The sequence below is a fragment of the Danio rerio genome, chromosome 24 (assembly GCF_052040795.2).
Source record: "Danio rerio strain M-AB ecotype USA chromosome 24, GRCz13ab, whole genome shotgun sequence".
Classification (NCBI taxonomy): domain Eukaryota; kingdom Metazoa; phylum Chordata; class Actinopteri; order Cypriniformes; family Danionidae; genus Danio; species Danio rerio.
In genome coordinates this window covers 26,358,900-26,383,607 of record NC_141044.1, presented here as the reverse complement: position 1 = coordinate 26,383,607, position 24,708 = coordinate 26,358,900, and the positions used below count along the sequence as shown (strand labels likewise).

The 24,708-nt window shown below is 36.6% G+C and overlaps 1 protein-coding gene across 1 annotated transcript; it reads right to left on the bottom strand.

The window, feature by feature from the left end:
* Positions 1-9,843: 9,843 nt before the first annotated feature.
* On the bottom strand, positions 9,844-22,706 carry pex2 (peroxisomal biogenesis factor 2). The gene is given in 2 exon segments (NM_001423777.1): positions 9,844-12,340; positions 22,551-22,706. Coding segments are annotated over 2 exon segments (939 nt in total). The 5' UTR covers positions 22,555-22,706; the 3' UTR covers positions 9,844-11,405.
* Positions 22,707-24,708: the final 2,002 nt, after the last annotated feature.

Below are 24,708 nucleotides of genomic sequence, written 5' to 3'. Positions count from 1 at the left end.
ACAATATCTATAAAAATAAATATTATTGTAAAAGCAAAGTGATTTATAATTAATTTCCATATTAAAACATGAATCATCATTTAAAAGCATGTTTAAAGAAACTCATAACCATTGATTATTAAGTTCTATAATACAAAACAACTGGTAAAACCAAATTATAGGTGTTGTAAATTAAACATTTAAGACATTTTTAATAAACATTTGGTGAGCATTTTCTGATAAATACTCTTTCATTATTGATATCCACACCTTTTGGTGTTTGCTTTCCACTACGCAAGTTAGCTGACAAAAGTCCTGCATATGCAAAGTGTTCATGCAGACATTTTAGTATTGTAAAACTAATGAAACATTGTGCATATCTCGTTACAATAATTTTGCATAACTCTATTTCTATTTTAAAATTAGGTCAATTAAATTAACTTTTAGATGATTACAAAGGTGTTGTAAAATTTGAGAATTTTTAAAAAAATTGTACATAGGAGAATGTGTTTCTGTAACATTTTTGTGAAAAGTGTTTAGAAATGTTAAGCAAAAATAGATCTTTTGATTGATGTTAGATTTTTTTTATTCTTTATTGTAAATGGAAAATATGTTTTTTTTTTAAAAAAAAAACATTGTTTAAAAACGTTTTTGATCTTTTAGTTTTACTGAAAATCAATTGACGCATTTTAGATAAAGCAGAATGCCTTTAAATAGTTCTTAAAGGAGCACATTTGAAACTGTCAAGGTACAAAGTAACTTACTGTAGTGGTTCCTTCATGGATCAGATTTTTACCTTTAATGAAGGTACAATATTGTATGTGCAGGTTTTAAAAAACAAAGGCACATTTTTGTTTCCCATGGCACAAATCATGTTCTTAAAAGTACAAACAATTTTAGTGTTTAGAGTGTTTCGATTCACAAAACGGTATTACGTGACTCAAAACAGAGCAAGACATTTTTTCACAGTATTTCCTTACATTTTTTCTTCAGAAGAAATTCTTATTTGTTTTATTTTGGCTAGAATAAAAGCTAGAAAAAAATGTTTTAAGATCAATGTTATTAGCCCCCTTAAGCAATATATATATATATATATATATATATATATATATATATATATATATATATATATATATATATATATATATATATATATATATATGTATATATGTATATATATATTGAATGTCTACAGAACAAAACATCACTATACAATGATTTACCTAATTACCCAACTTGCCTAATTAACATAATTAGTTAGAACTTTAAATTGCAAATATAGCTGAATACTGGTATCTTCAAAATAATCTAGCAAATATTATGCACTGTCATCATGGCAAAGATAAAATAATTTAAATTAATTTAATTTTAACATTATTACAACTAATATGTTTACAAATGTGTTGCAAAGATTTAATTTCCATTAAACAGAAATTGGGAAAATATATATATACAGGAGGGTTAATAAATCTGACTTCAACAACTGTATATATCAGGGGTGGCCAACCCTGTTCCTGGAGAGCCACCTTCCTGCAGATTTCAGTTGCTATCCATATCAAACACACCTGAACCAATTAATTTGAACCTGAACACCACGTGATAATTACAGGCAGGTGTGTTTGATATGAGTTGCGACTGAAATCTGCAGGAAGGTGGCTCTCCAGGAACAGGGTAGACCACCCCTGGTATATACCATGGAAAGTTCTCTTATGGTCAAATGTAACACATCTCAAGGGAGGAGTCGAGCAAAAGTAGGCTTAAATTTACACATCTATGTCTGTACAGCTGTAAAACAAAAGCATAACTTGCATGAAAATCAGTTTGCCTTGTTCTCCTGCTGATCGATGTTTAGATTCAGTGGCGGAGGCTGATGTTGCTCTGTGATTCCAGCTCAACTTTTCACACTGACACCTTGTGCTGTATGGTTTCCATGGGAACGGGGAAATTATTTTCTTGGCCAGCTGCACTGGAATGAACATCTGTATGGGTGTTGTCATTACCTTTCAGCTGATTTGCACATTAAAGGTTTCAATGTGTTTTCAGAAAATGTCCTCTACACTATAATTTGCCCTTCCTTTCTGAGCTGCTGTTGCATTCCAACATGCTCATATATCAGTCGTTCATTCATTTTCCTTCAGCTTAGTCCCTTTATTCATCAGGGGTCACCACAGTGGAATGAACTGGCAACTTATCCAGCATATGTTTTGTACTGTGGATGCCCTTCCAGCTGCAACCCGATACTGGCAAACATTCACAACCATACACTACGGCCAATTCAGTTTATTCAATTCACCTAAAGTGTATGTCTTTGGACTATGTGGAAAACCGGAACACCTTGAGGAAACCCACACAAACACGGGTAGAACATGCAAACTCCTCACAGACATGCCAACTGACCCAGCCAAGACATTTTTTCAAAAATATTGAACCAAAATGGTCTATACTGGTCCATATTAGGAATAGTTTTGTGACAATGTTGCTAACACTTCATTGTTTCTTTCTTCTGTTAAACACAAAATAAGAAAAATGCCGGTATCTACCCCTTATTAATAGCAGATATTTTCTTAATATGGGGAGATAAAAATATCTTTATTACATAGCATTGGAAGACCTGTAATGCTAATTTGGCCATGCACGCCTTGCATGACCAATCACATAGCAGGTTTTGCTCTCCTTCCCTGCATGCTGCTAGAGAGGCAGAATTTCAGGTAGAAAAGAATTCTGGCCCAGATTTGGCATAAAGCTGGCACAGTAGGCATTATTCAGCTCTGGCATACAGCATGTGAGACAAACATGGCCCTGGTTTGATATAGGTGGCACTATCTTTGAGGCGGCACGCCAAACAAGGATGTCTAATGTAGTATTTGGCCCGAATGTTAAAAATTGATATGTGGGCCACATAAGTTTGGCCAATCTTGACCCACATTTAAAATACATTTATATAATTTTTTTGAGTAAAGAAACATTTTATGCATACAATCATTTTCATCTTTCTGTTTGCATCTTCTAACGCATTCATTTTAATCCAGGAAACAATCAAGATTTATTCATTTATTGTTTCTTCTACATATGTTGCAAAATAACTGAATTTAACACACACTATTAAAAAAATTGTACATTTTTGCAATTCAACCTCTGTTATTTTTCAGTAAATTTCTGTCATTTAACAGCCGTTATTTTACGGTTTATTTCCGGCACCTCATCTGCTGGAAAAAAATCGTAAAATTATGGATTTTTTTTTAACAGTGTTCTACATATATTTTATTAACCAAGTTATTATTTTATTAATAATATTATTACCAACCTTTGCCATTATTAACATGCCTAAAGCACAATGCTACAAGGGTTTATCAATTTCATTGCAGTCTTGACACACCAAATATGGCTTTCAGACAATAGCTGGCCTAGATTCTGCCAAATTACGGGTTATTAACTCAGCTGAGACTAGGCCCAGATTTGGTCCATGTTTGGCCTTATACAGGGCCTTATACTAGAAGCCAGACTTGGTCTAGTCATGTACCATAATTCATTGCGGCATGTCGGCCAATTAAAAGCTGATTGTGTGGGCCAGAGCTGGGCCAAAGAAATTTTCCTATGTGGGATTAGCCGTTATGCTTTGTAGGCTAATCATGTAAGGCTTGCCTTAAAAAGGCTTTGTCCATAGTAATGAATTTTTTCCTACTATGGAAGTTCATAGATACCAACAACTAACACCATCTTCTATCATCTTCTTGTTCAACACAAGAAAGATACTCATAAAGGTTTTAAATAATGATACTTTTTATTCTTGGGTGACACAAATTAAAACCTAATAGAATTTTAAAAAAAAGTGTGCTCTTTGTTAATTTACTGCCCCGATGACAGCTTTTGTAAATTATTATTTCTTTTTTGTGCAGGGAGTGCAGGGCAATAAAGTTTCTTATAAAGGCACATGGAACTAGCAAAAATGAACGAAGGCATGGTTTCCAAGATAAAACAAAGAGAACAAGTTGTGAGTTTTCATAAAACATGAAAGCTCCTTCACTGGACCATGTCTTCCCGCTCTTCCTCACAGGGTCCCTCAATTCCAGGCTGATGCTAATGAACGTGGGTCTGCCACGGACATTATCTGCTGCCAACCGTCTGAGGTAAAGGCAATGAGTTTGGCACGGTAAGTGATAGCCTCGCTGACTCCTGTGGAGAACTACAAAGACAGACTGCATGCCTGCGAGGAAAAGCCAATACCTGTGTGCCTCTGTTCATTGGCTGTGCCAGACTGGAGTGGCTTAAAGAGAGAATGAACGACAACGAGGAATTAAGGAGGATTATGGGCCAGTCTGTGCCGTAATGAGCCCGAGGTGAGGTGGGTTCCAGCCAAAGTCTGAGCAGGCCTCTCATTGATGTCTACTGCACACAAAATTGCAAATAATCTGCAGACATCCTTCCAGATGTCCCCTCGAATTTCCTGCGGCTTAAGACAAATCGAAAGTGCTTTGAAAGTTTTGATAATCAAATAGCAAGTTTGATTGAAACCTTGCACATGGTGGAATGTAGCGTGCAGATGTCTAAAGATGTTTAACTTGTGCCCTAATGACAGTCATCCCATCTCAAGGGAATCTGACGGGGATTTGGGGAGGACAAAGTTATCTGCTGAATTTGGTATGTTCTATATGGAAATGAACAATGCTGGCCATTTTATTTTCAGTATTTTCATCATTAAATTAAAAATATCTATATTATATGCAGTGCATCCAAAAAGTATTGATAGCGCTTTATTTTTTCCACATTTTTTTTGTTACAGCCTTATTACAAAATGGATTAATTTATTTCCTCAAAAATCTACACACAAATGCCCTGTAATGACAATGTGAAAAAAAATGTAGCAAGTTTTTTGTTAAAAACCAAAAACCTGAAAAATCACATGTACATAAGTATTCACAGCCTTTGCTCAATACTTTGTTGATGCACCTTTGGCAGCAATTACAGCCTCAAGTCTTTTTGAATATGATGCCACAAGCTTGGCACACTTGTCTTTGAAATTTTTGTCCATTCCTCTTTGCAGTACCACTCAAGCTCTATTAGGTTGGATGGGAAGCGATGGTGTACAGCAATTTTCAGATCTCTCCAGAAATGTTTAATAGGATTTGGGTCTGGGCTCTGGATGGGTCACTCAAGACATTCACCGAGTTGTTGTGAAGCTACTCCATTGATATTTTGGTGGTGTGCATTGGGTCGCTGTCCTGCTGAATGATGAACCGTCACCTCAGTCTGAGGTCAAGAGCACTCGGAAGCAGGTTTTCATTCAGGATGTCTCTGTACATTGCTGCATTCATCTTTCCCTCTATCCTGACTAGTCTTCCTGTTCCTGCTGCTGAAAAACGATGGTACAAGCCTGGTGATGAGCGGTGCCTGGTTTTCTGTAGACATATAACGTTTGGCATTCACTCCAAAGAGTTCAATTTTAGTCTCATTAGACCAGAGAATTTTGTTTAATTATGGTCTGAGAGTCCTTCAGATGCCTTTTGGCAAATTCCAGGCAGGGACTGGCTTCCATCTGGCCACTCTACCATACAGGCCTGATTGGTGGATTGCTGCACAGATAGTTGTCCTTTTGTATGGTTCTCCTCTCTCCATAGAAGAACACTGGCGCTCAGACAGAGTGACTATCAGGTTATAGATCATCTCCCTCTCTTCTCCCCTAAACACTCAGCTATGGCCGGCCAGAGTCCTGGTGGTTCCAAACATCTTCCACTTATGGATGTTGGAGGCCATTGTGCTCATTGGAACTTTTAGAGCAGCAGAACATTTTCTGTAACTTTCACCAGCCTTGTGTCTCGAGACAATCCTGTCTCGAAGATCTACAGACAGTTCCTTTGTCTTCATGCTTGGTTTGTGCTTTGACATGCACTGTCAACCCTTGGACCTTATATAGTCAGATGTATGCCTTTTCAAATCATGTCCAATCAACAGAATTTACAACAGGTGAACTCCAATTAAGCTGCTGAACATCTTAAGAATGACCAGTGCAAGCAGATTGTACCTGAGCTCAATTTAGAGCTTTACGGCAAATGCTGTGAATACTTATGTATATGTTTTTTTTTCAGTTTTTTTTATTTTTAATAAACTTGCAACAATTAAAAAAAATCTTTTTTTCTGTAACACAAAAAAAAGTAGAAAAAGTGAAGCACTTTTAATACTTTCCAAATGCACTGTATAAAATTTTAATAATGACTTTTATTATTAATATTGATAATAATTAATTGTGGAGATAAATTCATTAGTTTTAAAAGGTTTATAAAATCATCTTTTTACAATATATACAAAAATAATAGCTTTTTTAACTATCATTTATTTAAAAAACTTTAAATAAATATAGTGGAATTTGTTGTAGTTGTTATTTTAAATGTATTGAACACCCATTGACTCATTATACTCTTCTACAGTAATATATAATATATTAAAAATCTAAACATTCTACATTTACATTTGGTGAATACTAGATATGATCATTAATTATTAGAAAAAATGTTGAAAAGCGTGCTATAAGCAATTTTCAGCCTGAATTGAAGAAACAACATGTACAGGCTTTAAATGCATTGATTTATTACCATAAAGCAATAATGTATTTTAAAGATATCCTGCAGTGTTTGGAAGCTGGACTAAAGTGAGAAACTGGGTCAATTATAGCGAGAGATACAGATCACTGTTTGTTCCGCTGGTCCGAAGTGAACCATTTATGTTGAGAAATCAGTGGGTGTCAAGAAATGTATCTTTTTTTGTCTCATTGATTCCCTGCATTCCCGGTTTAGAGTGCAAATGCTCTTCCAACAGTGAAGAAACACAGATAATTGGCCACTGTTGACAAGTTTGTCCAGTAGCTGTGCTAGATTTGCTTTTTAACCGTGAACTTTAGGTGATCACATTTAGTTAGGAGAGAAGCGGGTAGCAACACATGGCAATGAACTGTTTGAAGTATTATATCTCAAGTTGTATTTGTTTTTAATGACTTTTGCCCTTTGCAAAAAAAGCACACAAACAAACTCCTAGTATCTGTATTTAAAAAGCTCTATGATTTCCAAAATGAGAAATACAATCATAAAATTAGTCATCAATAGAATACAAACACTATAAAATATTTTAGGTGAATTTGACAAATACTGAATGAATAAAAAGAAAGACTGAACATCCAATCAAATTGCAGCATAGACTGTGAAGGTAAAATAGAAAAGAAAACTATTTAAACACAGAATCTAATCTGTTTTCTGCATATTTGGGGGCTCAAGCACATCTATAATTAAATGTGACTACACACAAGGACGCATATAGTATAAATATGTTTGTGTGTGTAAGAATATCTGCTATTGCACAGCTTTCCCGGTCAAAAAATACTAATATAAAATTTTCAGTTAGGTCAGGTGCGACCGAATCCACCTCCGTTTTGTATCTACGCGCAGGCACACAGCACTGCATTGTGGTTCATCCCCTCCGTTTCTATTCACTCTGAGAGGCGCTCAAACCGGAGGTTCAGTAAAGGAATAATAGAGGAGGATAAAGACCGCGATCTGTAGCGTCGGTCACTTAAGTAAGGTGAGTACAGTGAAGTGAAGATTACCGGCACAACACTTGATGGCCTTTGTTAAAGTAGCACACAGCACTGAAGCCACCCCTTTCCAGGTTTGTTTGTTTAGTGTTGAGGTGAGGGGCGAAAACAAAAGAAGCTAGTCGTGACTCAAAAAAACAAAGAAAAAATATAGTTAATTTGTCTTGCTAACACCCATAACCGTGTTTGCTGAATAGTAGCCTAGCATGCAGGGGCGGACTGGGACTACAAATCAGCCCTGGCACTGTAGCCACACCAGCCCACATTACCACACCGACACAGCCCCATCCAAGGACACGCACTTATATTCATTACTTATATTTGTGTACAGATGGTAAAATTATATAAGCAGTACCTTATTTAAGAGATATGTAAACATTTAATGTATGTGACTGAAACAAAAGCAACCCTTTTTTATATGCAATCATGTCATTCATTTTCTTTTCGGCTTAGTCCCTTTATTAATCTGGGAATCAGCAACTTATCCTGCATATGTTTTATACAGTGGATGCCCTCAAAGCTGCAACCTATTACTGGGTTACCCAATTCCCAATTGGCCTAACCAATTCACCTATAGCCTGTGTTTGGACTTGTGAAGAAAACCAGAAGGAAACCCACGCGAACATGCAAACTCCACACAGAAACACCAACTGAACCAAATGAGGCTCAAACCAGCACCTTTCTTGCTGTGAGGCGGCAGCACTACCTACTGCGCCACTGCACTGCCCCCTTTCGAGACTAGTTCTGTTAATTTTATGTATTTGGCAATGTCTGACTTGACTGCCTTTCCCTTTTTATGGTCCATCTCTGACAATTAGCTTGTGTTGCACTTACTGTTTGTTTGACATTCTTGCCAAATTTTGATTATGTCTGCGTAACCTTAGATTGGGTCGGCCCATCTCGAAACCAGCCCGTTGTTGCTGATTGGGCCAATGCTTAACATTTACTGTTATTCTTACTATTATCACCATCATCATCATAATATTCACATCTCGCACGAGATAAAAGCTGCCTACATTTAAAAAACAATACATATGAAAAAAAAAAAAAAAAAAAAATAGCTAACCGGCCCACATTTAAAAAATGGTCCGGCCCATCTGGCATTTGCCAGAATTGCCAGATGGCCAGTCCGCCCCTGATAGCATGCACATTGTGTCTTTGTGAATTTTAAAGAAGACCATGATCTCTACATGAAGTTTTGTTAACTATTTTTTACACATCTACTGAAAAATTAAAGCAATTGGGCGAATGTGAAGGAATTACGTTACACTGATAATTCAGAATTTTCTGTAAAAGGGATACTTCTTGAAAAATGCTTTTTCAGTCATTTAGTAAATATCAATCTCCAAACCTCTTTAATTTAAACCTGTCTTTATTTAAAATAAAAATTAAGAAAAAAAGAAGATATTTTGAGGAATTTTTGCTACCAATAGCAATTGACTTCCATTGTATTTTTTCCTACTACACAAGTCAATGGCTGGTTTCCAACATTATTCAAACATCTTGTGTCATTAACAGTAAAAGAAATGGTAAAGGTATGCCGTTAAAAAAAGAAAAGTTCCCCTTTTCCACTTCAGCCACTGCTCTCCAGTGTCTGCACATACCTGCTACATAGCTGCTCTGGCATTCATTTCACCAGCATTTAGGTGTCAAAATTTCTTGAGCAAATTGTGACAGAAACATAGCTGTTGTAATACTACTACGAACAATGAAAACAGAAGGAAAACTAAAATGAAAATCTCTCTCTATATATAATAAAAACAAGAAAAAAAAAACTCTTTTAGGGTCCTATAAACACAAATATAAAATAGAGTAAATCTTTTGGCTGCTATTTGATTTAGCATAGAATAGCCGCAAAGGGTAAGTAGCATTACACAAAAGTAGAGCTCTTTAAATCCAAATCTGTTAATCAGAGAACTCAACGCCTGACATCAAAGGTTCAAGAATGTGTGGATTGAAATGAGCAGGATCACTCATCAGAGTGTGAATATGGCCATGTCTACTGTAACACCCAGTGTGTATGTTAAAAAAATAGAATGTGGGCAATTGGCAAAGTAAATGGTGTCAAAGACTGCAGATTTTATAGCTGATTGGAGACTGTCGCAATCCTGAGTGTAAATGAGATTTGGAGAAGATAAAGAGCAAAATGAGGGTCGACTCTTTAGATAACTGTTACAAAGAAAAATGACAAGAGAAATCTTTGCATTTGACTTACAGGGATGTTTGTGTGTTTAGCTACATAAAATACACATTGTGTTCAAGAACCTTTTAAATTACAACATTAGTTACTTTTATTTAACTGGATGGCTTTCATCTCAGTTTATTTTATTACAACATATGTTTAAAATTATGCATAGGTTATACAGAGTGTCTCTTTTTATTGAAATATGAGTGGTGCTCCACTTAGAAAATCAGCTTTTAAGCTACCATTCTTCACAGAAATTAACACTCATCCCCTTAACAAAGTTATAATCTAATTAAATAATGTTTTTATATTACTATTGTTTTTATCATTGCATACCTTTTTACTCTACCCACCTGATTAAACAAATTAACCAGTTTTGAACAATATGTATCATTAATTAAATTTACAATATACTCAAAATATACACAGTATACAATACACAACAGTCTGTTATGTTTGGTATTCAGTTTTACAGGATTGTATTTGAATGCTTTTGAAGTCATTAAAAATGCATTTTGAAGGACAGATGTTCCCTGGATTCGATCTACATATATGTGGAAAACACCAGAACCATATGTTGAGTATATTGTAAATTGGCAATCATTACTGAACATTTCCAGAACAGTGGCGGCAAGTTCCTTTAATCCTATGAAGGAAAACAAAGGGTATAAACAGACGCTGTTGCACATTAAATATCTTTTGAACATTTTTTTTCTTAACTCAGTGTTCGCGTAAACTTGGACAGTTTTGAATATACCGAGAGCTACACTTCTTGGTGGTCCCGTGTTTTCGACCATATGCATAATAATGTCAGCGAATCCACATGAGGGTGAATCGGTGTGCCATGTTCCCAATTTTCAAGTCTTTGTCACAGTGAACTTGAGATCAGCGATTTCAAAAAATGACAAAATCTTGGAAACCACTGGTTCCTCTTGCCCAGAGAATTGACTGATTGCCTTCACAATGGGCAATTAAGGCAATGTGGTCTGGGGGAGGAAAAAAAAACTAGAGTGCGAGTTTCCAGAAGGTCTGAGTCCATTTGGATGTGTTTGGCCTCAGGCATGGCTCACTGGAGAGAGTTAACAGCAGAATAAATACCCATCTTTGCAGTCATTATTAGGCTTAGAGCATAATATGCCCGAAACTTGCATCGGTCCTACTCTGGTTTGTTACAGTTTACTGGCGTATTAAGAAGGGCCATGGAGATTAGGATGGGATGCCTGTCAATCTGCATCTTACCCCACTACCCCCTGGTGCTATCATGGCCTCTCCTTGATCTTGTGCAAATTTCTCTCTTCATAGGGGATGAGGGGAATTGGATCGTGCAGGCAGTTGAGCAAAGGCTTGTTTTGATGTTTATTCATTTGCTCAGCGCTCAATCCAAGAATGCAGGAAAGTGGACCTCTGATACACAGCTTCCATCAAACTTTAATGAGGCTGAATAAATTAGCGACACAAATGATGTTGTTTTAGAATTTTACATCATTAAGTTTGTCTCTTTGTACAAATTTCTGCATATTTCATGGCAACAAATGCTCTCATTTCAGAAAAAAAGGCACAAGGCATATGCTTTCATCAACTAATCTCTGTGATAGATGTTCAACTTGATCTCAAGTTACTCTGTTGTATGTATCTCAAGTCAATCAGCAGGCTGTCTGAGTGTCAGCTCTGAAGCAACTCTGTTCCTACTTGCAGCCTGACTGGCTCTATCTGCCCGGTCTCAGCACCACATTTGGGGCAGGTAAAGTAAATGTCAGCAATCACATTGCTCTTGACACAGTAGTAGCAGAACACATGCTTGCAACCAATGGAGTGGGGCATTGTGGGCCACTCCCTGCAGATGGCACACTCTGTGAGATGGGTTTCCTCTGAACTCTGCGTTCCTGTCAGGTCACTGAGAGGAGAAAACAGAGCTGAAACACCAGCCTTCAGCTTCCATACATTTATTAAAGGCAGCAGGAAGATGAGAAACTCAGCAAAGCCGTGCCACAACAGCTCCCGGTTCAGGTACTGGAAGTTGATGTCTCGTGGCCCTTGGGGTCGACTGAAGACTGGCTGCACTCCCAACAATCTTTCGATAAGGGTCGGAAAGGTTCCTCTTTGGAGGAAAAGTAGGAAGTTGACCAGGCTGGCCGCTTTGGTGAGGCCCAACAAGATGCTGAGTACTTTGCGGGCTTTGCGAGCATTGGACTCTGCTGGGTGGTTGAGAAACAAGCTATGGGAGCGCTCTCTAAACCACTTTTCACCCACCGTCAGCAAAGCAAACCAAAACTTCTGTGGCCGACTCATGGGCCGGTATTTCTGTCCCGGTATCAGTGCATTCTTGTACCGAATGTTGAGCAGTGACTGGCCCACGGTGGCACTGTTGGAGTAGATGGTGAACCTCCACAGGAGGAGCTGGAGAAGCGCTTTGAGTTCTGGTTCCACAGGGGTTAAGATCCCAGGTTTAAAATGCTGGAAACATTGGGTGAACTGTGACCAAACAAGCTGTTCCAGTGCACCATCCAGTTCAAAACCATCCAGCTGACTGATTCTCAAAACCCGAGATAAAGGGCTTGGGCCGGCCTTGGCGAAAGGCTTGTCACCTCCAGCTCCAGCTACAAGCAGAAGAAGGAAATGGTTATGCATTTTTGCATTTGAGTTGAAATCACTTTTCACATGTAAAACCCATCCTAAATTCCCTTTTAGCTGTGCAGGGCAGAGGCACAGGAGGTCTTATGCTGTTCCCTCTCGAGATTCAGTTCGAGGACAAATCACATCACAGGAGATTATCCCGACAGCACAGGCTTGGAAAGGCAGTAAACATCCGCTATGTGGAACTACTTTACTTTGACGGCTTTTTATAAGGGATCTAAGAACTGTGACGTTTGGCAATTTTTCATGGAATGCGTTTGTATCGGCCTGGGTTTATCTCTTTAAATGCAATGGTTAAAAAATGAGAGCCAGGGGCTGTGGTGACCACCTCTTAGCTTAGGATGGGATTTGGACAATATCTGAAATAAATTGGCTTATGAAAATTGCAGGAAACATCTCAAAATCTTTTTTCTTTCTATCAATACTTTAGGTTCATCTGTGCCTAAACCTTCACCAGTTAGAGAATGATGGAATTCATGAAGAAGTTGAAAAAAAAAATTATCTACTTTGAACAGATGTTGGAGACTGCATTTACGTTTGTTGTATAATCAGTCAGAACTTCTTCGTTTAGTGTGCTGATTATGTTTCATATGTGTTGAGGTTTAGAGACCAGTTCAATAGTTTCTCAGCGAAGGAAAAAATCCTTCACTGCACGACGGCACTCGGCCAGGTGAGACAAATCATTGCGGCAGGCCACTCTGGGGATACAGCTTTTCCATGTTCTCGTCATAGGCTTTTATTGAGCAGTTTACAAGTTATGAATGAATATGTTTTATTTGAGAACATAATATTGACAGCAACCTATCAATAGTAATGTGACTATTGTCAAGGGCCTGTCAATAGTAATGTAATTATGATTTAGAGGATCACATAGATGTTAGCTCGGGCAAGTAACATCTCGTATAGGACTGCTATCAATATCAGGATTACTATTGACAGGTTCTCTCAGACTCAAAGTACTTGCCAAATATATAACAACTAGACACTTTTGTCAATGTGCTCTGCCTATAAAAATTAAGCATTTGAATGTACAGGGCTTTAACCAGAGAGCTGAAAATCTATGCTTCTTATGTAATCGGCCAAATTCGTAATCAATGCCTCTGTTTACCTCTATTGTGATCAGAAGACCTGGCCTATGGAGCGAAGTGATTCATACATGTTTACAGTGCAATAGGCGAAAAATCAGTGACAGATAGCCAATAAGAATGAGTCTTAGCTGAAACAACAGTAGCACGAAGAAACAATTAGATACTACTTTATGTATATTTGTAAGCTGATTACCTCATTAGCTCTACATATCAATAATACTCCATCTTTATTATTTATGATCTGGAGTCACCTCTACTCCACAGAAATAAGCTGAATTTTCTAGGAAATGGAGCCCATCTTGGGGCTGCAAAATGGATGGGGAACACGCATATAAGGTTATATCAGCCAAGTCAAGGTCCTGACAAGCAGCCTTAAATGACAAATGCCTGACACCGGCACGGGCTATAAAACATGTTCTCCTGAGGCAGCCCACTGGGGGCTCAGGCCTGCAGTTCTGCAACTGATAAGCTGGGTCACAGAGTCACCTTGGGCTTAGCATTACAAGGCAGTAGGCCATGAGATTCCTGCAGCGACTGGACAATTTGAAATCCAGAGATTTTTAGGAAGCCTGTGGTTACCTGACCTTGCGTTTGACATTCGGTCTGTTTTTTGCATCTTTGATGCAAGTCAGAGAATTTATAGCATGTATCTATTACAGTATATGGTACAAACTAGGGCTGGGTGGTTAATCGAAAATTCAACATTCAGAATCTATATTTGATCAAAATTTTTCAGGTCAATTTTTTCAGTTATTTTCCTACCGAGTGTGGAGTCCCCCGCTCTGTTAAGGCTAAATGATGCTTATTACGTTATGATTCATACGTATTGTTCTCATATTATACTTCTGCCAACAGCATGTGTACAGTCTGGTGAAGCCTTTGCATACCAGTGCACCACTCAAAAAATACTTACACTTCACAACGACACTTAGCGCAAGCTTTGTGATTGGTCAGTTTGATCTAACGAAAAAACGCAAGTATTTTACGTTTTGCCAGTTTAGTGGCTAATTCGTAGGAATTCGTAGGAGTTCAGTCGTAGGAAATTGTACGATTTTAAAAAGGAGGCGTGGCACCTAACCCCACCCCTAAACCCAACCGTCATTCGGGGATGAGCAAGTCGTACTAAATTGTATGAATTGGATTGTACGAATTCATACGAATTAGCCACTAAATCAAAAAGTTACGAATTGCCATGAGATTGTGTTGGATTGGTCGGTTTGTATCGGTGACAGATCGATGGGCAGTGCAGAGAGCCACGTTTTAGGCAATGTGTGTTTTTAATGTCAGTTGTTCAGCGTTGATGTTCAATAAATAATTATAGATAGTAGACAGAGTGTTTTTTTCAATTATTTTAAAATCAAGTAACGCACCCTTCATTCAAAAATCAATGACTTGTAATATGTGACCATGTTTAATGTACAAAACCTACCAGTGAACTATGAGGGCAAAAACAAAATAAATGATTAAAATAATCGTTCATTAATCGTAATGGAGTTAAAATGTTCAATTTTGATTTTAGGCCAAATTGCCCAGCCGTAGTACATACTGTATTGTATCTTTTTCATTTATTCATTTTACTTCAGCTTAAGGCTGATTTATACTTCTGCATAAAGCACACGCTTATGGTCAAGGTCACCCTTTGCATGGTCACAAAGCCTTCACTGTGGCTGTCGCCAACAATGACGTGCACCTCTCAGACAATGTAACTACATGTTGCAACAACGCTGTGATTGGTCAGGTTGGTACCGGTGACGAGCATAGGCGGTGCCCTTTGGAGCCATGAGCCCGATGGAGTGAGTGTTTATAAGTGTCGAGTCTCGTAAAGGAGCTCTAGATGGAAACTTTTTTTTTTTTTACGTGTACCTTATGATTAAAATTGTTACACATCCGGCGGTTCCCGCCTCTGAATGAGTAAGTTTTAGCTACTTGTAGCATTCAGAAAAAACAAAAAACCAGCGAAGAAACACATAAAAACCTAATGCCAGCTAGCCTTTCGGAAGTGTTACTGCATAACAACACAAACAGCACAAAGAAATGCATGCTTACGCGCAAGGCATGCACCTTGGGTCACACCGATCACTCGACGCAGAAGCATAAATGAGCCTTTAGTCTTGAGTATCGTTTTGTATTACATTATATTTCTCAAATGTTTGGGGATGGTTTTAAAAGTTTTGGAAAAATTATATTATTTAATCAAATAATATAGTATTATACATATTCTTATAAATTCAAACCAATAACATTTTAAATGATTAAATACGATTTCAATATTTGAATATTAATTTTAATATAATGCCAAATTATCATTATCATTACTTCAGTATGGTCTCTTAGAAATCATAATACGTGGATTAAGAGCAGTGTTATTACAGTTATTTAAAAGTAAAACTGTTAATTAAAATAAATTAACTGAAATTAATATTTAAACATATATTTTTTAAAAATACACTTTATTTTTTTTAGCTAATTGCCAAAGTTAAAATGAAATCTTTTATAACATATAAATGTTTTATTGTTTGATAAATTAAACTCTTGTTTGAAATAATGAATACAGTGAATGACTGAATACCAGTCTATAATAATAGCTCTAATATGTAGTATATTACATAGTAAATAGATACCATTGGTATTGAAATATAAACGTGCATATTTTTCTTAATATTTTAATGTCTTGTACAAAAATGAAAATCACATGCCAGAACAGATTTTTTAAGATCCTTCGCTTAAAATTTTAAACCCACAGTACAAAAAGCTGGTTGTCACTTTGTATTTCCAGTGACAGTTGAAGTGTCACTCAGTCAAAAAATAAAACCCTAAAACCTTTGCTTCTTTTACATAATCATTTGTGCGATTAACGTTTCAGAGCTCTGGCGCCATTTTCAGCTGCTAGAAGAATTAGCCAGTCTCCTTGTTTTGCATTCAACTTTTAACTCCATCCCAGAAGTACAGTATATGAACACTGATGGCCATGTGCGTTTCTGAATTTGAAAGGTGATGTCATCCTGAAATGGGATTACAGGACTGCTAAAATACCATCCTGTTCTAATTGTTCTACGTCTGTATCATAAAATATGAATGTCTGCAAAAGCACTTGGGGTTCAAGGTCTGGTCCTAATGTCTCATCAGACGGCCCCATTTCTCTAATTACCAAGAGCCGCAAGTCTAACAAAACTTAACATCAGGGAAATGTCTTTTAAAGCAGCCAGGTCTGACACAAAGATATGCTTTGCTAAATCTTGTTTGCACAAAATGTAAATTATTGAAAAGAATTAATTGATTTTGTGAGTATGAAGGTGGAAGATTTAAAGCCTTAAGTACAGAGTTAGGCAGAAAAAAACAGCTTAAAAACTCATGAAACATTTAAAGGCTGAGGCAGCAGGAGCGACTGAACAGAACAGTTAATAAATGAGAAAACTGTGAAGATGCATATTATGGTGTACAGAGGGCAGTCGGGCTTTGCTGTGTCCACATAAAGGATTTTCACTTCAATACATTTGTCCGGTGATTTTTCACCACCTTTATGAGATGATGTATTTGCATAAAAAAAATCATTTTATCTTTTTTTAATAACCATTTCTTCTATTTTTTTTTATTTGAAAAATTACATGAACACACCATCCTTAATCGATGACACAAATAAATGAGAATTGTTTTCCTTTTCACCCTCATCCAGATTTGGCTTAGCATGTTGATTTAATGTTATATTAAAAGGCTTAATGTTTACATGGAAGCAGCAACATGGTAAACATTTTAACCACATATGGAAAATGCAAAACAACCCGACAAATAGTGCTTTTTTAATCTTAATCCATTTAAATGGCACAAATCTATAGGCAACCTTTTGACCTGGGCTGAGATCATACTGCAGTCGGACTTTAACGCCATTCATTATTTTAAGTGTGCCACTTACAGCTCAATCAAATCCACAGCAATCAGCTGTCCTAATTCTGTACCATGACGCCATTTCTGGTCACTTTAAAATTTTATATTAAAATTACATGGTAACCATGATTTTCTAGCATACACTCTGTTATAAATCATAATAATATATATTTTTAGATAAGTTTTAAGTTTTATAATATAAACAGCATGATGATTCGATTATTTATATGGCAGTGATGCTTGATGCAGGGTTATTCAGTACTGTAGCTTGACATTTTTCAAAGTGAAAGAAATGCAAGTGGCAAATATATCTCTAAGTAAGTGATGGCAGACGATGGCATCATCGTCATAAGCGGCGGTAAATTAATCATTTATGAATAACTAATTAGTTCATAACGAATTAATTATTTGTAGCCTACCGTTTCAATTACCTGACCTGCATGGTCTTTGTTTTACCCATACCCAAATCATAAATAACTGAATATAGATAAGTTACACACAAATTACCACCTGTCAATCACTTTTTCCACGGGACTCTGGCATGAATAGGCAGAATGATATGTATTATTATAATGGCGTCGACAAACTTGGTTGGTAAAAAAGGTGCACAACCAACAGTATCTGAGGTTTGCTAAAATTACTAAGTACAAGCGTGAAAGCGTGAACATTTTAAAACAAAGTCGTATTTGTGTAGAGTGTATTTTTCTTGAGCGGGTTGCTGCTGCGACAGAGCAGGGGATCGCGATGCCGGCTCAGCATCATGATGTCTGTTGGCCATGGACAATGGCATCGTCAATCGACCCAACACTATCTCTAAGCATCTAAGCTAAGCTAAAGGGAGAACTGGAGCTACTGCAAAAATCAATAATTAAATACACAACAGGATGATTTGAATCACCTCTATCTCATATGATTTAATGGTTTACCGCTTTTGACCAGTTGGTGGCATAATTTAACTGATGTGTTGTGGTCGTAAATGCATACACTAAATATCAGATAGAGGCCCTGAGCACGAGTCAGTAACGCTGCCATTTTTGTACAGTGCTCCCAGGACAAATGTCATTAAACTTCACTAGTCAAGGCTAAAGCTAATCTGAAGACGCTGGACTTTTGCGCAGGATATGGGTGTAGTAATGAGCAAACAAAGCATAAAGACATAACATTTCATGGGTTAGATTTAGTTTTTTATGATTTTGTATGTTATGAACTTTTGTGCTAAAGTCGTGTTATTAATGATAATACAGTCACTTACTGCAATGACTAGAAGGCAAATCGTTCAAAACAGACTTGATCACAAACGAATCGCTCCCTTGGTTAGAACCAGAAGTGAAAGCTGGAGAGTTTTAGCATTTCAGGCCATGGATTAAATCAAATTTAACAGGGAGGGAAAAATACATTGCCCATGCGTTAACTATCCATCTAAATTGAAAAGTGATGTAAAATTATTATTTTCCTAATTTAAAAAAAAAATTTGATCATCGAGAAATGTTTACATATCTATGGCTCCAGATGGCCAGTCCTCGACTATACCTTGCTCCCACAATAGTTTCAAAGGAGCGCTACCCTGTACTAAAATGGTGGCTCTATTGACGCATTTCTTTCCGTAGACAACAATAGCATAGGACACATCCAATGTAAGTGTGATTCAGCCTCATTTCATGTGCCAACTAAAACACATTGACACAAAATCCATAGCTTTTTGCCATCTGAAAATGATCAGAGTAAAATTTTTGGTTGTAAATTGGACTAACTCTTTAGGATACGGGTATCAAATCCAGTTCTTGGAGGGCCGCAGCTCTGCAAAGTTTAGTTCCAACTAGGGCTGCACTATATAAATATAATTTATCATCAATATCGCAATGTGTGCATCCGCAATAGTCAAACTGTCGGATCTTCAATGTTGAATTGGCATTATTTTGGACCAGGAACCACAGTTCAGAACATGAAGTCATTGGAGTTTTGTCATAATCATAATGAAGCAATTGCAAATGATTTTAAGGCCTGTGACTGTATGAGCATATCAAGAGAGGAAAAAGGTTCAGGACACCCTGGAGAACTTTTTTTTATATTAACAGATTTGTGTGTGTTGAGCATCAGTGAAGACAATGTTAGCACCTGTCAGCTTTAATTGTGGGGAAAACTGGATCATTTTGAGCTTTTGTCAGCTAATTTCAGCTTCCGGGTTTAAAATGATTTTTGGGGCGGGATCAAAATCGGCGACGTAGCGCAGTACTGCAAGTGCAATGATGACGCGTCGGTTTCTCATTATTATTCATAGCGGAGTTTTCTTATCCTATGAGAAGAGCCGGCTGCTTAATTATTCATGAGAGCATGTGCTTTCCGAAGGCAGACCTGCCAGTTTCAAGACACAGACCAACGGCACGCAGTAGCCGTTCATGAAGGCTCGTACATGTTTGTTTCCATGATCCACGGGTTTTGTTGCATGCTTTTTCTCCGCGATCCTGTTAGGGCCGATCATACAGCAAAGCTGTGTGCGTGCTGCAAGCATTTTTGTCGGGAGAGCAGTGCGAGAATTGAAGAATGGCGGATGTTGACTTTTATCAGGAGTTCGTTCACATTCAGACACATCGCCGTGCTGCTGTGTTTGCCTAAATCCTCTATATTACCAGCAGGGCTAATAGTTAAAATAGACAGGTCAGGAGACCAGCTGCACTGAGTCTGCATTCAAGATCTATAATTTAGACACGGGATCGAGGGAGAATCCTCATTTATAGTGTTTACATGAACACACTTATCTTTATAATGATATAAATTGTGGTTATGTGTATATGAAATTACGAATAACAAATGTAGCAGGGCATTAAATTACTGTTTATTTCTTTGCATTTTAACTTTGTAATCTATAAACTCATCTCCTCACGGTTTGTGTCTCAGTTTGAGAGCTAACTGTCAACAACTGTTATTTGCTCCCCTTCTCCCCTGCTGGCCACGCCCACTCCTGCCCTATGCTCGCGGAGCTCCACGCCCATTGATCATGCATCTTTTGAAAAAATTCTGAAGTAGACTTCCGAAAACCGAAAGTGGGGGGTGTCATAGCCCTTTAAACCATTCACTTACAAGGAATTGTACAATTTGAAACTTCAATAAAAAATATTTTATTGACTTGCTTATACAATGAAGCCTACAGTTTGCAGTAGTATTTAAATTAGATTTTTCAATTTCTGTATCTAAACTGTTAACAAACAGATCTATTTAAGTAATGTGGTGAAATTATATTCATATCGAAATATATATCTCAGAAAAACAAAACATTGCAATGTCAGATTTTTCCAATATTGTGCAGCCCTAGTTATAACCCTGCTTCAAGTCTTAGGCTGCGGTCACACTGGGCTGTTCCTACCGTAGACTTCCATTCTTATGCACGCGAATGCGTCAAACCAGAAACGCAGGGTCATGCGTCAAGTTTCTGAGGTTGCTGCAGTGCAAAGTTCAAGCTTGGTGAACTCTGATCTGCGAAATCGCATCACTTGACTGCGTGAGAACAATAGAGAACCAAAACATGACATCTCCGGACAGAAATGTAAAACATGAAGCAATCGCTGGCTTTTAAAAATGTCTAATAAGCTTGTTTAATCCCGCCCCTTTTCGCAGCGTCACACACACAAACTCTAGTGTGACTGCAGCTTTACCTGTAGGTTTCAAACAAGCCTGAAGGACTTAATTAGTTTGATCAGGTGTGTTTAATTAGGGTAAAAGCTAAACTGTGCAGAGCTGCAGCCCTCCAGGAACTGGATTTAACATCTGTGCTCTAGGAGGAGTTTTTGAAGAAAATCAAAATGGTGGACAGGAAGTTCAGTTAATTTTCCATAATTGTTCAGAATAGTTCTCACGATGATATTACTCATTACAATGGGCAAAATAGTACCCATTACCAATCACTACAAGGTACCTTCTGTACTTTTAAGTCATGGAGAAAAAAGTTTTGCAACAATATGCCAATGAGATGCAGACATGGCTACTGTTGGCATGCTAGCAAAAAGACCAGTATAGAGATTTTTGGCCAAAACATTCACAAGTTATAAGGAAAAACAACAACTTTTCACATCACCTGGCCACTTAATGTCACTGTGCCAAAAATTGTGCAGTCAACAACAGGTTATGAATTTCATAACAAAAACTAAAATTTTAAATTATGCTGAAGGTTTCCAGAGATGAAGTCTCACCTCCACTTGGCAAACCCTATATCAAATTTATTTGCATATTATTATGAATCAATTTAAAAGTTTTTATGCCAGCATGGCCAAAAAATTATCTTGTTTGATTTAGTAGAAATCAGACAAAAACAATCTAGGAGTTTAAAAAGAAATTTTTTTCTTAAGACAATGACTGAAAACCAGACTGAGCAAGTCGTTCTCAATATATACCAAGTCATATTGGTATTGCTTAATCAATTGCACTAATATTTTCATGTTGTGCATACCTAGAATAAGCTAAGAAATCAATTTTGTCTATAGTACTTGCAGTTCAAAATTTGCATATTTAGTGGCGCTAGTCTTGCAAGGAATTGTAATGTACCCACTCCGCAATGTGCCCGTAGGACCCCAAAACAGGTGTGCAAACAGACCTGAATGGGCCAAACTGGTGAAAATGAACAAACTAATTACAAAGTAAACATCTCCCCCACGCTGACATCAACACATCTGGACAACTCGGAGTACAAATGATCTGCAAATGACAAAACACACTAAATGATGTGTGAATTTGGGTATCTAAAATAATACCTGAAGATGACACTGAATAGCATTATTATGATTATAATGGACGTTTTTATCATCATTATTATTATTATTACTATTATTATTATATTTTAAATCGTTATGAGCTTTGGACAAGTTCCTTATACAAACAGTGAACGAATATTATAGTAACGTTAATGTGTTTCTTGACGACTGTGTACATTCTGGATCAACGTTTTTTGTAAGCTATATACCTCCGTTTATATTAGCTCTGTCTAGAACAGTCTAGTTTCCGAAAACTATGACAAATAATAAACATTGTATACAATTCTGTATGGAATTCGTTTATTATGCATTGAAACACGCATAAATCTCATACAAGTCTGACAGGAGAGAGACAATGCTGTCCTGCTCAAAACTAAATGCACCTTGATATTCGTTTATTTTTTGTCTCAACGCCTGGATAACTGAGATTTGACTAGAACAAATAAATGCAGTATAATTACCCATGATAAGACTGACAGTTTCACAGTCGGTCTCGGAACTGAGTCGCTGCTCTGTCTTCTTTTCCGGGTTATCTCGGTTAACCCCTCCTTGAAGCAGACGAGCCAATTGCAAATTGCATTTTCTCCGCACCCTTGATCACATGCGTCCAATCGCAGTATCTGATTGAGAGAGGCGAACATGAATCGTATCTACATGTGAGAGAGGCGTTGCTGCAGACTCCAGTGCGGCTGACAATAAATCGCCCAATCAAAATTGATAGCTGTGTATGACTGCAGGTCTTAGCCAATCGGTATCAGGGAGAGGCGGGCTCGGAGGGAGCATCATGTTTTCTGGTATTTCATTTGCAGCAGAGGGAACAGGCAGAAAAAGAAAGAAAATGCTCATGAACGAGCATGGGACGACTTAATAACGACACAATAACGCGGTTTCCTTAAAACGGCACTGTAAACTTGGCTTTTTATTTTGCCTGAAAACGTCTTGTCGAATGAGCAGCTGATTTACTCAATGTAATCAGCACCTGTTATTTTTTATTGTAATGAGTACTTTCAGTATACTAGCTGTCTGCCTAACTTATCTGTATGTCGTACTGAAATTGTCAGAACAATTATAAATGATCATCTACTTATTAATTAACAGTATTTTTGGAAGAAATATGCTGTTAAAAGGGGTAGTTCACCCAAAAATTAATGCTTTTTCAGCTTTACCCACGATTAACTTGTTTTGAAACCAGTTTGAATTTTGTTTTGTTTTGTTTTGTTGAGCTCAACCTGTAACCATTTAAATACACATTGTGGTAGAAAAAAAAACAATATTAAGCACAAAAGAAGATATTCTTATTTATTGAAATGAATACTTGAAATGAATACTTTTAGTATATTGTCTGTCTGTCATACTGAAACTGTCAGTACAATAAAAAACGACCATCTAGTTACTAGTTAACAGTATTTATGGAAAGAATATGTAGTTTAAAGGGGTAGTTCACCCCAAAATAATTATTTTGTCATCATTTACCCATGCTTAATTTGTTTTGAAATCAGTTTGATTTTTTGATCTGTTGAGCATAAAAGAAAATATTCTGAAGTATGTTGGAAACCTGTTACCATTTACATAGACATTGTGATAGGAAAAAACAATATTAAGCGCAAAAGAAAATATACTTATTTATTAAAATGAATACTTGTAATGAGAACTTTCAGTGTATTATCTGTCTAATTGTCGTACTGAAATTGTCAGAATGATTACAAATGGCCATCTAGTTACTAATTAACAGTATTTATGGGAGAAATTTGCTGTTTTAATTGGAAGTTCACTCAAAAATTTATATTTTGTCAGCATTACCCACGCTTTATGTTTGTTTGGTTTTTAGTTCTGTTGAACAGAAAAGAAGATATTCTGAAGAATGTTGGAAACCTGTAACCATTTACATACGCATTGTGGTAGGAAAAAAACAATATTATGTAAGTCAATAATTACAGGTTTCCAGCGTTTTTTAAAAATATCCTCTGTGTTTCAAACTGGTTTAGTAGAGTTCAAGGATAGGTAAATGATGACAGAAGTTTAGTTTTGGGGCAAATGATTCCTTTAAAACAATCTTTTAATTGATTGACTTATAAAAATTTTAAGTATACTATATATTATACTAAAATATATTCAATGTATATGTTATTGTATATATTAGTATATATTAATTATTATTTCATAAGTTTGTTTTATGTATATTTATATAAACAAGGATGCATATATTTGAGAAAATGTTTACATTTAGAGATAAAATATATATGTATATGATACAAATTATTTATCTCAATCTAAACTTATATGTAACAAGACTGTTTTGTATAGTTTTGTTTTTATGTTAGTGTGTGTGTGTGTGTGTGTGTGTGTGTGTATGTGTATATATATATATAGTCAGAATTATTAGCCCCCCTAAATTATTTGACCGCTTGTTTATTTTTCCCCAATTTCTGTTTAACGGAGAGAAGATTTTTTCCACACATTTCCAAACATAATAATTTTAATAACTCATTACTAATAACTGGTTGATTTTATCTTTACCAAGATGACTGTAAATATTATTTAACTAGATATTTTTCAAGACACTTCTACACAGCATAAAGTGACATTCAAAGGCTTAACTAGGTTAGTTAAGTTAAGGCA